The sequence below is a fragment of the Pelodiscus sinensis genome, chromosome 3 (assembly GCF_052426305.1).
Source record: "Pelodiscus sinensis isolate ZL-2025 chromosome 3, ASM5242630v1, whole genome shotgun sequence".
NCBI lineage: Eukaryota > Metazoa > Chordata > Testudines > Trionychidae > Pelodiscus > Pelodiscus sinensis.
The window spans coordinates 130082744-130098129 of NC_143054.1; the positions used below are offsets into that span (position 1 = coordinate 130082744).

Consider the following 15386-nt stretch of genomic DNA (forward strand, 5'->3'; position numbering starts at 1 on the left):
AGACAAGCGATGGGGAGAGACAGACGGTCCCAAGATACATGACATGACAGGACTGACCCTTGACTTTGTGTAACTCCTAGCTCAAGACTGCTTCTCAGGCCTCCTTTCCAACTCCTCCTTTTCTTCTGGTGGCAGCAACAGTAGCAATTAACTGCATGCCTGATGGTTGTGGCTGCCAAATTTGGAGGTCCCCTGAAGCAGTGGTGCCTGGACACAGTACACATGGGATCCTGTCTTAATGTGCCATCGTAGGGAACCAATTTAAGTCTAATTATGCTTAATGGCAAAGACTGCTGCTTTATTGAGATGGCAATTACATTTAATTGGGAGGCTACAGGTGATTTAGTGGTTCTTTCTTCTTTGTGTGTCTCAATTTCATGCTGACTCTATTTGTTTGCTCCTTAAACAAGAGCAGCTTTCAGTCCCTGCTTAACTGTGATATACACAGAGAGTATGAAATGCTACTGTATGTCCTGCCCTGCTCCTAGCTGAGAGAATATTGCCTCCAGAACAGTGACATACACTGGGTCTCTGCTAGGAATCTTAAATCTGCCCCAACTGCTGCATAGAGCAGAACTGAAAGTTCCAGCTTTGGCCCATTGTTAGTGTGAAAGCAATTTTAGTCACATGTTTCAGATAATATTATCCTGGAGGAAATATACATGAATAGTGCATGCGTGTTATATACTGTGTCTGTGTGTTATGTATGTAGAATATACATAGCGTGAAATCTTGGTCCTTTTGAAGTTGGTGGGATTTTACTTTCAGTGGGACCAGGATTTCTCTGATATTTTAGCTTGTGAACAGTAGTTACCAAATATATATCCAGTTAACCGTTCCTCTAAATCCACTTGTTCTGCTAAACTTGTCCATAACGATATGTATTTTATTTGCTCATTGTATATTGTTCAAAGCAACAATTTTAAAACTTTCTCTGTGGCAGGGAAAATTCAATGCAGTTATGTTCATGTGTAAAATTACTGGGATGTCACTCTGAGTCACTCTGAAGCCTAAAATGTTTGAGTAAATGAGGGAACTGCTACATGCGTGGGTGAGAGCTTTTTTTGTTCAAAATAAAAGGTTGAATCATCATGCGGTTTCACAGTATGTCATCATACATTAAAAAAAAAAACAGTTATTTTGGCTTTATAGTTTACTGTAGCTATACACCACACAGGTATAAAGTATATATCTCTGCCATGCCAAGATAGTGGCGGTATCTAAATCAATTATCATCCTTACTCAACAGCTAACTGGCAGGTAGCAATTTTATTGGTTGCATGAACATACAGTTATTGTCAGTGGGCCTGAAGCAAACAAGATGGCCATCATTTCCCTACAGTCTGTCTAGGTGGTGCAGGCAGAATGGGAAACTTGAGTGGGCCCTGATTTAGAGTGGGGGGCTCTCCAGCTGGAGAGGAGGGGTCAGGGGCTTGCAAGCCTCGTGCCCAATTCTGCTCTCTGGCAAGAGTGCTGGACAGGAGGAGCAGGACAAATCCCTGAGTAGGCTCCACAGCTGGAGCACTAGATGGGCAGAGCATAACAAGCCTGTTTCCTGACTCCTGACCCTGGATCTCTAGTTCAGAGAGGGTGGAGCAAAGCAGGGTAAGCACTCACAGACTGACCCAATCCTACTTCCAAGCAAGAGCCTCAGACAGGAGATGCCCAGAGCAGCCACAGTGTGGGGAATCCGACAAATGGTGCAGCTAGGTCCAAACAACTAGAATGGAGGTTGGTATGTTTGAATTAGCTGTTTGAAAACTAAAGTTGATGAATTACAATTTGTCAATGCTTATGTTTTACAAAGATATATTTTTTATATTTATTGCCCAATATGTTCATTCAGCAGTCACTTTTGCTTCACATACCTTAACACATGTTGCCTAGGCAATAGCACGGGCATTCAGGTAATGATATTGTATGATCAGTACATCCTCTTTATTATTATTATTTACTTTTTCAGGAATTCTGGAGGTTTTGCACTGTGTGCTGGTTGAAAGTCCAGAAGCTCTAAATATTATTAAGGAAGGACATATTAAATCGATTATCTGTCTTTTGGACAAACATGGAAGAAACCATAAGGTGGGTGAGATACTCGTAAGAATAGAAGAACTGTAGTGAATAAGAAAAGCATGTTGTTACCTGTAAAAGTGAAATTCCAAATGATTTAATCTGTAAAATAGGTGTCCTTTGAAAGGGTTGGGGGTATCAATACAGTTCCTTTCTGTGCTGGTGTTTAATGTTTTAATACAAAAAGAAAATTACAGCCAAAAGAATTTAATTTATTTTACAGGTTTTAGATGTCTTGTGCTCTCTCTGTGTATGCCATGGAGTAGCTGTGCGGTCTAATCAACACCTAATATGTGACAATCTCCTACCAGGAAGAGATCTCCTCCTACAGACACGCCTTGTCAACCATGTGAGCAGGTAAAATAAAATTATCTGTATAAATGTAGATCATCAAAGAAAAAGGAATCTGAGTTCTTGTGCTAAGACAATATCTGTAGTCATTAAGAGAAAATCTATTTAATTCCACCACAGGAATCACTTCTATGCATTTTTCTAAGGGCAATGCATTAACTGGAGTATGCATTAACTGGTTTTGATAAATGATGTCCATAAGAATCAGAACAAGGACTATAGCCTTAAACTTAATCATGGGGCAGTACTGCAGTAGCTTGAGAATCAGAGAGCTCTAAATGGCTCCTTGATGCACCACCATTCTTGCCCTGAGTGCATACTGTTGCAGGAGAGAATTTGGCCTTTCAGTTGAAGATTCTTGGGTCCTGAATACATCTGTTACCTCTGAATTACTGTGTCCTAGTAAGTATGTCACTTAACCATTGAGTGGAAGGAAAAATGTAAATATAAAATGTGAATGATGACAGCATGGGGGATTTTTAAGTCTTTTAAAATTAAGATTGGAATCCTTCCTTTAGAAAAAAGGTTATAGCTTGAACTGAAGTTAATTGACTTGGTGCCAAAATTATTGGGAGAAGTTCTATAGACTGTGTTCTACAGGAAGTCAGACTAGATGATCACAAACGTCCCTTTTGGCCTTAAAATCTATGCATGTACTTCTGTACCTCATGTTTGTCATCTGTATTGCTAATTTGCCTTAAAGACTGGTACACTCTTGTGAATTACTGGATTTTACAAAATGGTGAATAAATTAATAAACACTTATTTTACAAATTTATTGTAGCTTTAGTTATGAGACTTCACATAAAGTGTTGTGTAGTGTGTTTTATAAGTATAATAAAGTCACTGTCCTGCACTATGAGATGATTTTATAGCATCTACTCACTACACTTTTCCTGATGGTTAAGGGAAGAGGCTATTATTATGTATGAAACTTGGGGATGTGCAATGTGATTTAGTAAAATTGTACTTAAAGTGCAAAGTATTATTACAAATATTTTATCAATAGTGCTGGTCTAATTGTTGAAACTTAATATTTGATTGAACTCTATGGGAAGCTTTTCTACAGAAATTGTGAAGAACTTTTAATTTTTGTCTTCACTTTTAATGAAATGAGACATGTATTCAATAAGTTGCAAACATAAACTGAGAAAAAGAAGTATAAATGCTGGAATGTGTTCTTCTGATCTGTTTTTATGGAAATCCATTTCCCCCCCCCCTTTGTTTTAAGCATGAGACCCAATATCTTCCTTGGGATCAGCGAAGGCTCTGCCCAGTACAGAAAATGGTACTATGAACTTATGGTGGACTATGTGGAGCCGTTTGTGACAGCAGAAGCAACTCATTTTCGAGTGGGCTGGGCTTCAACAGAGGGCTATTCACCCTATCCTGGGGGAGGTGAAGAATGGGGTGGAAATGGTGTTGGCGATGACCTGTACTCTTATGGATTCGATGGTCTTCATCTGTGGTCAGGTAAAGCATTTTTAATTTAATTAATTAAAGAGATGTGGCACAGCCAGTTCCAGTATGTTTCTGTCACTCGGCTGTATCAAAATAAATCATGTATGTATATGAATTGTAGGCAGACATTCCATTTTGGGCAAAATGCAGAACGAGAGTCCCATTATGTTTTTTTTTAAAGTTGACTATTGCCATATAAAAGACAGTTTTATTCAAAACAATGTGATTTATAGATGGAAGCATAATTTATTTCCACCTAAAGCTTTTTTTAAAAAAACAAGGCACTCTACAGCTTTGCTTTAAAACTTCAAAGGTGCAGAAAATGAAGTCTGACAAGCATTCCCACAGTGGTAGACTGGCTTTCTAATTCCTGTTTGATATTATAAGACCAACATGAGAGATTTAGGTCATAGGTTTTTTTTTTAATTTCTTTGAGATACTGATTTTGGTTCAAAATTTTAGAAATACTTAATGCCAGACAACAGGGACTTACGTAAGCAGACTGGTCTATCCATTCTCCATGTGATGCATATTGAGTTTGTCTGAATATGTAGTAAGGAAACTTCTTTGTATCACATTTTAAAAGTACTTCTGTGTTTCTGTTCAGATAGATGGGAATGCATTGGTGATTTGGTTTTCAAAACCACCCAGAGGATATGGACACAATCCTTAGGGAGCTTTTAAAAAATCTCAGCCTAAATGTACTGAAAAATGTATATACTGTTCCTGTTGATGCAATTACGGGATAGGTTGTGAGAAATGTAGACAGTGGATATTAAGTATGCATGTGATGTGTGGGAATGTGTTAACTTTATATAAGTCGAACTTCTCTTAACTGGGACACTCTGGTCCAGCAACATCCCTGGTCCGGAAGGACCAGAGATGTTCTAGGACCAGAGAGTTCCATGGAGGGTTGGTGGTTGGGAGCCTTGCATCAGGGCTGGAGCCCAGTAGCAGGGCTGCTCTGTGGCAGCAACACTGGGAGCCCAGCAGCAAGGCTGGTGGCAACAATGCAGGGCTGAGGTGTGGGGAGGCAGTGAGACTGCCCAGTGGGTTGGAGTCCAGCAGCAGGGCTGCCTCCTGGCAGCAAAACTGCCCAGCGAGACCGGGAGGCAGTGGGGTTTCCCAGTGATGGGGCTGGGAACCCGGCAGCGGGACTACCCAGCAGCACAACTAGGAGCCCCGCTTCCCCGCTGCTGAAAAGTAGCTCAGCTGCGTGACAGGACTTGGGAGGCAGTGGGGCTGCCCCATAGAGCCAGGAGCCTGACCACAGGGCTGTCTGGCAGTGGAGCCAGGAACCCAGGAGTGGGGCTGCCGAGCAGCACGGCAAAGATTCCGGCAACCCTGCTGCTGCCCGGCGGAGCTTCCAGGTGAGGTTGGGAGGCAGTGGGGCTGCCCAACGAGGCTGAAGCGCAAGAGGGGCTGCTGCCCAGCAGCACAGCTAAACTCCAGCAGGGGGGCTGCCACACGAGGCTGTGATTGTGGTGGCAGGGTTGCCACGGTTGGGCTGGGAACCCTGTGCTGAGGGGCCGGTGGCAGGGAGAAGCTGTCTGGAAGGCTGGCAGTGAGGCTCATGGCGGGAATGGGGGCCAGAAATGACCTTCTCTGGTCTGGCAAAATCCCTCATCTGGGACAGGTCAGGTCCCCAGGGTACCAGACCAGAGTGGTCCAACCTATATAATAAATATAATATTCCTAGATAGGAATGAAGGAAGAAAACAGTAGTGCAATAAGTACCTTGGCTGCAGAAATTTAGATTGACTTAATGTCTCATGAATGACTTGTGTATTTGGACTGGAAATCCAAAAGCATCATTGGCCTAAAACAGAATCTGAAATAATAATTTTTATCCTTACAGAAAAGAAGTATCCTGTGCTAGCAGATATGAAATTGGAATTAGTCAGTTTTCTTTTTTTCTTCTGCAAAAGCCTTATTCTATCTCTGATTTAGGCCACTGCAGTGATATCGAGTATCACAGAGTGAAATAAGTTCTTCATATTTGTCAAAGTTTTCTTGCTTATGCAAAGAAGGTCTGTACGTAGCACAGTATTCATATATTTCTATTCTCTGACATTGTCTCTCTTTTTTCCTTATCTGTGCTCATCATGTCCATCTCCTAAACTTTTGTTTAATAACTCTTTATCCCATGCATGCCTTCCTTCTGAGTCTCATGCAGACTGGATAATTTTTCCAGTGGAAGCTTTTGTCCCAGTGACTTAGACTGGTGAAACAAAGAAGGCTTGCTAGATGGAAAAGGTGCTTTCTTCGCAATAGAGCTACAAGTTTTTAATTCTCAAATTAACTGGCATTTAGATTAGAGCCTTATTGGTCATTGGAGATTGAAAGTGAAAGGAATTTTTTTGTGATATTGAGGTGTGTGAGAGAGCATTTGCATCTTCTCATTGGTAATGCATGTAAATTGAGGTTGGTTTGGATGTTAGTGGCCTTAGCTGATTTTTTTAAGTGGTTGAATTGATAGGATATGCACTTGAGTGTTAATTGAACTCATTGAACTCTAAGGGGATGTCTACATAATGCCCTGCACACCACCCTGGGAGTGAGTCTTAGAGCCTAGAGCAGTTGAATCAGGCTTGTGCTGCAGGGCTAAAAATAGATATTGGAATTGGTCTGGAGCATGAGCTCTGAGACTCGGCAAGCTCGATTTCAAATGAATCCTAATGAAATATCCCAGAGAGCGGTAGCAAAGGAGCTCTGTAATGGGCAAGAGGTGTTGTAGGGAGGAGAATATTTCCAGAGCCAGATACTACTTGAATATCAAGTGAACAGAGAGGGAGGGAGCAGTTTTCAATCTCAAGAGTCCTCTTGTACTCTGTTCCTCTCCCAGTAATTGCATTTTCATCTAAGGTTGCTGTTGCACTTCCAGAGTGAAATATGTCATAATCTCCTTGAATTGTTGTTATCCCAGAAGGGGTAATATATAGTATGGGATTTTTTGGGTCCATGATAAATTCCACTCAAATGACTAGCAACATATTAGGCTGTTGCTTCTTAGTGCTGATCCTGGAAAGGTCAGTGAAGAAATGCCAGAGGAGATATTCTTCTTCCAACTGACATATAACATTTACCTATGATGTATTATTATGATTGTTACTACAGTATTTAATACATGGAGAATGACCTGCAGCTGATCCTGTGATTTGTGCCACTTTTGAGGAAAGGAAGATAACAAGTGATCATATTTGATTTATAAAACATCAATATTTGCTGAGATTACCAGGATTAATTGCATTTATTCTTGAGTAAAAAGAAGATTCAGTTCAGAGTCATTCATGTTTTATCATTGCTCTGAGAAAAATTAAAATGACCAGTCTCAAGTAATCTCATACTATAACAAATATCATGATTAGAGCCATGATGTTGGTAATGAACTAACCAAGTCTTCACTGCATGCTCTAATAGTAGATTCCCCCTCAAACCGCTTTGTCTCCACATACCTGGGAAAAGGGTTGGAGTTTGAACCTCACACAAGATTGGGGAGTAGAATCTTCAAAACACATCAGACAGCAGGACTCCAGGGAAATGGAAAGGCATGGAATACACTGATTAAACGTGCATTTTTTTATCTAGATCTTTAGAGTCTCTATTGGAAATGATTACTCAGAGATCAGCCAAAGATGGCCTGGGAATCTAAACTGCACAACCAATGTCGCAACTGGCCTGTTGTTATTTAGAGCTTAAAATTGTCTCAATCACAACTATGGATATGATAGTATACACATTTAAATGTTTAATTAATGGGCCTGGGCTCATTGGTTAACCTTCATAGTTACACACAAACACTCCCCTTTATACTGCTGCCTCAGTATCAGAGGCAGCAGTACAGAGTGGGAGAGCAGGTGGGAACCGGTGTTCGCAGGAAGCTGACTTTTAAGCCAGCTCCCCATGTGTTACAGGCTCTCACAGAGCCACCTACCCCTTCCCCCACTCTGCTGCCTCTGATACTGAGGCAGCAGCACATGGGAAAGGGGGGAGGAGATGGTAACAATCCTTGGCGGTAGGGGTAGTACGTCCTAATGGCCAAAGTCACTATAATGACCCCCCAACAGTTGAGTAACCATCCCAAGGTAGGTGGCAGCCAGGATAGGGGAACCTGGACCCTCCCTCTCCACTGTGTTCTGACCCAGGGTCCTATCCGTGGCAGATTCACCTGCCACCAGCTTAGTGGGGAGCCACCTTCAACATGCCAAGTCTTTAGCCAATTCTAACCTGTTCCTCCTCTAAAGTCCCCTGGCTCTCTTCCTATTTGAGCCTACAAAAACTATGGTGTTCATTGTCTGGCAGTCTTTGCACACTCTGCGCCAACCCCTCTCTGGATGCCTAGATCTGGTCTTGTTTAGCTGGCCTCCATGTAGTCCACTTGCTGGAGCTTGTGGTGCACCACCTCCTCTGATGGTTAGCCCAGAATATACTGTTCTCAGACCTTTTTACCCAGGCCCCAACTGGAGCATGCTCAGCAGAGCGGAAGGAGTATGGCCTCTTTTGCTAACAAAGATAGCTTAACCCAAGAGTCTCAAACTCCTGTCCCAGGCATCATCTATGGCCTGAGCATGTCCCCAGTCTGGCCCACAAAATATTTAGAATAAGTCATTTAATCAGGCTGATTCAGTTGCTGGCCAGAGGCAGGAGCAGTGGGTGGCATACAGGGATTCACCCTCACACAAGCCTCCCAATAGCACCCAGGGCCCAAGCGCCAATGTAGTCCTGGCTGCAGAGGGAGCCGCTTGGTCTGGGAAGCTATTGGCTGTTTTTGCTGCACTACAAACCACATTGCGAACTCAGCTGGCCCAGCAGCCACCCAAGCTGACATGCTTCTGCAGCCAGTGGGGCAGGACTGGTGGGTTTTGCTTTTGGTTACCCAGATGAGGGTGGGGGATCCCAGCACGAGGGCATAGATGTTAGTGGGGTAGAGGGAGGTGGGATTCCAGTGTGATAGCATAGATATTAGCAGTGGGGGGCATCCCAGCATGAGGACATGAGAGTGTCAGGGGCAGGAGAGTTTCATTTGTAGGCTCCTGGTCTCTCTCTGGGCTCCTGGACACAGCTGGAGACACTGCCAATTTGGATGTACTGTATTGCCAACCCCAAGTGTTCAAAACTCATGAATCAGCCGTCCCCCACTTCCAGAAAAGAGAATGGCTTTTTGAAATCACAGATAAAAATACACACGGGGGTCTTTTTATTTGATATCTGGTGTTTTGAGCTCTTTTGCTGAACTCAGGGCATGTTTTCTAGCTTTTCTCCACAAACCAGGAAACCTAAAGTTTTCTTAAAAAAAAAAAAAACCAACCAAACTGAGAAAAGGAAGAAATAAGAGGCTTGGACTCTTTTGTAATACCATGCACCAGCAAACAAACATAATATACTAAGTCACAGTGATCAGTGTTGATAGTGGTGCATGAGATATCAAGTAGTGAAGTTACTAGATACGGCTTCATTTAATTCTAATAATGTGGTTGGGGCTTTTCAGAATTATCAGGAGACTTGTGATAAAATCAGGAGAGTTGGCATCACAGGTATCTTGACCATTTCACAAAATGAATTAATAGTTTCACAGTTTATACATATAGGCGAGATGCTCTGCATACACCTCTGCCAGGCACCAGGAAGGTGCTGGCAGCAACATGAAGCTAGCAGTAGGAAGTCACTCTAGCCCTGCTGCACTGCTGGTGGTGGTGGTGGTGGTAGGGACCCGGCCGGGAGGCATGCAGGAGGGAGTGCACTGGGCCAGCAGGAAGGGCTGGGAGATGCACGGAGTGGGGACACAGCAACCCCTGCTCCCTTGGAGTCTTGCAGAGGAAGGTGCGCACTGGCTCGCTAGGAGGATTTGAGCACTGGCAATTGCCTATAAAGTTTGAGATCCATGGTGTGTCAGTGCAGATCAGAGACACCCTGACATAGGCAGATACAGGAATCTAGTGGTAAAATAAATGTAGGTCTGAATCTGAGACTTACATTATATCAGTCTCTCAGTGCTTTACTTGGATTACTGCACTGGCACCACACTCACTGTCTTTATGAAGATAGGAATGAGGCTTCCAGACTGTTTTATGAGATAGCTTAGAGTAAAAGTAGCAACCACTTTGCCTAATAATATATAAGTGTTCTCTGGGCACAATAATATACATACATATATTGGGGATGTTATGACTACTCTCATTTATTTAACTGCATTGGTCAGCTGAGGGCTGTTTATAAAGATGAGAGCACAATAAACCAACCACAATGGGCTTTATGTTTAAAGGAAAATTGCTCATAGGGAAGAAGACAGAGCACTTTGTCTTGAAATAAAAAGTTTCTTTTCTTGCCTCTGTCTACTTAGACAGTTCCTCTTTGGTAGCAATAGATGAGAACCATAACAAAATAGGTCAAGACTATTTAAAGTTCTGCTTTCTTCCTAGTGCTAGTATGCAGTATTGACACAAACAATCAGCTCACCCTGATGTAGCTAATATTTGTGCATTGATTCCATCAGTTCAGATAGGTTTTCAAAATCTCAAATATCGAACAGGTTCCATACCTCTGAAATTTCATTAACATTTTCTGTGGTAGCTAAAACAAATTCTTGGCAGATCTGGAGTGATTCCAAGTTGCCCAAAGTAGAAAAAACAAATAATACTTTCGTTTGATAATCTATGTCCTAAAAAGGCTCTAAAATAATAATAAACCAAAATCACTTTCTTAGAATGAAATATTACCATATAACAATTATTATATTGTTACCATATAACAATAAATCTTCCTATTAAATCTTCTTGTGCAAAATCTAATTTAATTTAGTTTCTTCAGTTTTAGAGTAACTCTAATATTGCAAAGAAGGAGAATTCATAAATGAAGAATTTAAGACTAGAGGAGGAGGATCATCTTGTCTAATCTGTACATCACAGGCTATTAAGTCTCACTGTTACCATGTTATTGAGCCCAGTAAATTGCATTATGTTTGGTCTAAAGCATATCTCCCAGAAAGATGTCCGGTATTGATTTCATGACATGAAGAGATGAAGAATCCACCATTTCCTTTGGTAGTTTGTTTGTGCTTAATCACCCTCACAGTTTACAAAACTGTGCCTAAACTCTAATTTGAGATCGTCTGGCTTTATTGGTGGCCAAATACCTTGCAGTCATAAAAAGGTTCAGCCATTTGGGCATCCTGGGGCATCAAATCATCCAGAGAGGATGGGGTTCCCTGTAAACCTTTAGAGCCCATTTGTGTTAGCTAATGGGAAAAGGGGGAGTAACAAATATTTGGGAACCGTACTGGGTTTGGTGGGGGAAGACAGCCAAACTAATGGCTGGCACCTCCTTGTGGTGGATGCCCAATGCAGGTACACCATAGAAAGGACATTCGATAACCAGTCAAATAGCTTGGAAAAGGATGTAAAAAGAGATGGGTGTTAAAGGGGTCAATTGGGGACTCTTATAATTGATATGGCAGAGAGCCAACCCCTCTCCCCCAATATTATAGCCCACCTTACCTATAAGTGGGATGAATTTTAAACGCCTGGCAAGGGATTTGCTGAAAGGACCTGGATAGGAAAAGAGGAAGAGCTTATGGGAGCCTTCTCCTCCCCACGAGATATTGGAAGGTCCCAGCAATAATTTGCTGGAGTAACTTGGATGGAAAATGAGAGGGAGCTGGTAAAAAAAAAAAAAAAACCAGAACAATTTTGTGCTCACTAATCCATAGCGCTACCTCCAAGACTGGTCTGCCAGCATCTGGAACAAAATCACAACACATTAATGGTGACTGACCACCTGAAGTTGCACACGCGTATTATGTTTTTCAGTGCCATTGCACAATTGTCAGAATTGCGTGTGCCTCTGTAACCAGCTGCAGCACTTGAGGACGCTAGCTGACAGGTTTCCTGTGACCCTGTGCGCCCGCTACTTTGTAATGGGCTATTTGATGACCAGCTTTTCTGCTCTTGTAATTGCATGCATTTGTTAAGATTTGTTCCCAGAGCCCTGCCAACTGAGAGCAGGCAGCCCAGTTGCGCACACACTTTTTAATCAGTTACCAATTAAACAGAATTTTACATCCTTAGAAATAACTTGCATAAAAAATTCCTGCTAACAAAAGTAGAAGTTTGCTGACCTCTTTTGCAGCAGTTTCCATCTCTCCCACATCACACAATAAAGCATTGTTTTTTAAAATCAGCAAGCCATTCCCACCTTCACCCCTCCTTAAAAGTGGATGGAGCTGGCTCCTGCATTAGGAAAACAGGATAAGGGCTCCTCTGTAGGTGGGTTCTTGAGGGGCATAGGGCACTTGCCTGAGGAGGGCAGGATTGTGGGTTCACGTCCCGTCCTGGGAGTGGCCAGACAGCTGCCCCAGGAATGGAGCAGCAGAGCCAAGGCAGGCTTACTCCTACCCCAAGCCTACACCACTCCCAAAAGTAGCTGGTATGTACAGTCTATATTAGAATCAATTTCCAGAGGTTTTTCACTTGTCTATCTCTTTCTGTGCCTTACAGTATAGATAAACTAAATGCCAGAAGTGTGGCATTTATCCAAGTTTGTAGGTAATTTTTATATGTAAATACAAGATGTATTCTTTAAATGGTGTGGGGGGAAGAGAATAATATATTCTAGGGTTAATTGAAGACAGAATAAAGTAATAGACATATCTGTGGTGAAAAAGTATTTACTAATCTTTATTAATCTGTTTTAGAGCTTTGATTCATGCTAAGTAGTACAATACTCCATAAAGTAAACAAGGGTACCACAATCTGGCTCTTAATAATGATACACCCTGATTTAACATCTTCAAAATACTTTACAGATAGCACATTTGTGTTCATCTTGGATGATAGGCCATACTGTAGATTAGTATTTTGATATATTTTATTTCACACAATATCATGGTCTCATTGATCTAATATTTGTTTTTAGGACTGAAGTATTTTGTATAGAATTTGGCAATTGGAACAAAAGTCAAAATAATGTACATTTCTAATGCAAGTGTGTGACATGCATTTTTAGCTGGATTTTCTATGAATGTTCTGGGGTTGGGTTTGTTCGATATATACATTAAATAATATTTACATAAAGTATAAATGGAAGGAGTTTTTGATGCAAGCGCCTATTGTTGGGATTGTGATATTTGGATGCTTGTGATATTTGGATATGAAGGATTTTTATTGCCAAATTGCTTGGCAACAAGCACTGAAAGTCTGAAATACTGAGCTTGGTGATTGACTAATCATGAGAGAGTCCAAGTACAATTCAGGCCTGCTATTGTAGGCATTGTATAAAGGTGTAATGTTGCAATAATTACAATTTATGGTTTTGCAGATGCCATTGAGTTAATTTAATCTTAATTATTTGATAATCTAGTATTGATGTCAGCGAATCCAGTCACATGCACTCCATCCTTTTACCGGTTCTTAAGTAAAAATTTCAGGTTTGAGTGAAATCTTTTCTGTGTGACTCTTTAAAGTTGTTCTAAATGTATTTTCTTTTTTCCCGCAGGCTGTATTGCACGGACAGTGAATTCACCCAATCCTCATCTCTTAAGAACAGACGATGTCATTAGCTGCTGTTTGGATCTGAGTGCTCCAAGCATCTCATTCCGGATAAATGGTCAGCCCGTTCAAGGGATGTTTGAGAATTTCAACATTGATGGCCTCTTCTTTCCCGTAGTCAGTTTCTCGGCAGGAATAAAGTAAGCATCCATTGTTGTTTTTCCTCTGCTATTTTCAATGAACACATCCAGTTATTCCCCTTCTGCCTTCCCCCACCTCATTTCCCTTTCTGACATCTGCCTTCTTGGCACATGGCCTGCTGCATTAAAGTGGATCGAGGTAAGAGCTGAAGGGAATCCTGAAGGGATAGTGCACCTGGTGTTTGTCAGCATGCAAACATGTTCAGGTATCTCATTAATATACCCCACTTAGGATTTTAAAAACTGTCTCTTTTCTTAGCTGCCAATACAGCATGAAATGCTAGCATTCCCCGCTAGGCCAGACTTTCAGCCAAACTTAAAACAAAAACATCAACATTAATTCTATGGTTTTTTTTCTTCTGATTTCTGCCATGTAAAATAATGGGCTTTCCATAATGCACTGGTGGCAGTGTAGTCTCTGTTAGCTGAAGATAGGAAAACACAATTGGTCAGTTCTGTCTGCCATTTAGCTGCATTCTTGGATTTCTTTCTAATGCTAAGCATGGATAGCATTGCCTACTGGTAAAATATTCTAGAGCATCTATATTCTGGCCTCAATTACACATACTCTTCTCTCTGCCTAGCTGTCCTACGCAATGCTATCTTCCTGCATATGAAGCTGTGGGCCCTTAGGGAACATCACTAGCACAGATTGCAGGAGCTTGTCTTTTCAGCAACACAGACGACTGCAAAGACATTAAACCTCGGCTTGCTGTGAAGCTTTACAACAGAACAGCAACTCGGAATCAGGGTCTTGCTCCTCTTCTTAAAGGGTGCTCGGTGGTTTGTGCTCATGATACTGAAAAATATTGCCCGGATTACTGTCAGCAGAACTGCTGTCCATCTAATATGGAACCATACACTACATGGCTAAAGCTCTTCTATGCAGGCCTGGAGCTTTGCTCATAGCTGCTCCAAGACTGTGGAACAAACTTCTACAGGCATCGCTATTCCCAGTCAGACCTTTCATTCCTGATGCAAAGTGCACTTCTTCAACATTACTTTTGCAAATATAAACACCTAATAATAAAATAATATAATAATACAATGTATATGTAACATATATTTCTCCTCAAGGAGAAGGAGAAAGAGAAAGAAGGAACAATATGGGAGTGATTTCATTCAAATCACTCAATGGACTTCCTGAATGTGTTCAGATTCTATAGGCATGAGGATCTTTAAGAACCTTGTTGTGTAACTCTACTGAAGCTATTGTAATTACAGTGGTGATTAATTGACTTTTTTTTCCAGATCTTCCAAATCACACTTCACCAAGATGAATCACTGAGTTTTGTAACAGATACTTCATGCTCATCTCTGTACTAAGGGCCTTGTAGTAACAAAAGTGAAAGGCATGATTGTATAACTGCAAAACATGGAAAACTTGTAATGTTGAACATAAAATGAATTTTCTGTGTTGTCTTGAAGGTTGCATATGCTATTGGTGAGAGTATTGGATGATTTTCCATTGAGATTTTGGGTCTCATTTTTCAAATCTTCCAAACTTCAGGGATTTCAGAGGGAAAAGTTCTGGGCCTGGGTTTATCTCTGGCAATCTCTTGTCTCCAGGGCTATAGCTAAACTTTGGTGTTATGAAGGTTACTTCCTCGTAGGCATCTTTAGCAAGTTAGTATTTTCTTACTTTTTTCTCCATTATCCTCCATCTCTCTAAAACTGTTGAATAAAAGGTGGCGATTATCTTATGGAGTGGCTAAATCTCTTCTGAATGTAGAATAGTGATAGAAATGTAGCCGTGTTAGTCTGGTGTAGCTGAAACAAAAAACAGGACTGTGTAGCACTTTAAAGACTAACAAGATGGTTT

General features: G+C 41.4%; 1 protein-coding gene across 1 annotated transcript in view; it reads left to right on the plus strand.

Moving 5' to 3' along the window:
• RYR2 (ryanodine receptor 2) overlaps nucleotides 1–15386 on the plus strand; it is a 646972-nt gene that overhangs the window by 333938 nt on the left and 297648 nt on the right. The window contains exons 18-21 of the mRNA XM_089777369.1: nucleotides 1964–2082; nucleotides 2294–2427; nucleotides 3653–3894; nucleotides 13372–13564. Of these exons, the coding sequence (XP_089633495.1) occupies nucleotides 1964–2082; nucleotides 2294–2427; nucleotides 3653–3894; nucleotides 13372–13564 (688 nt within the window). The remainder of the gene's footprint in view (nucleotides 1–1963; nucleotides 2083–2293; nucleotides 2428–3652; nucleotides 3895–13371; nucleotides 13565–15386) is intronic.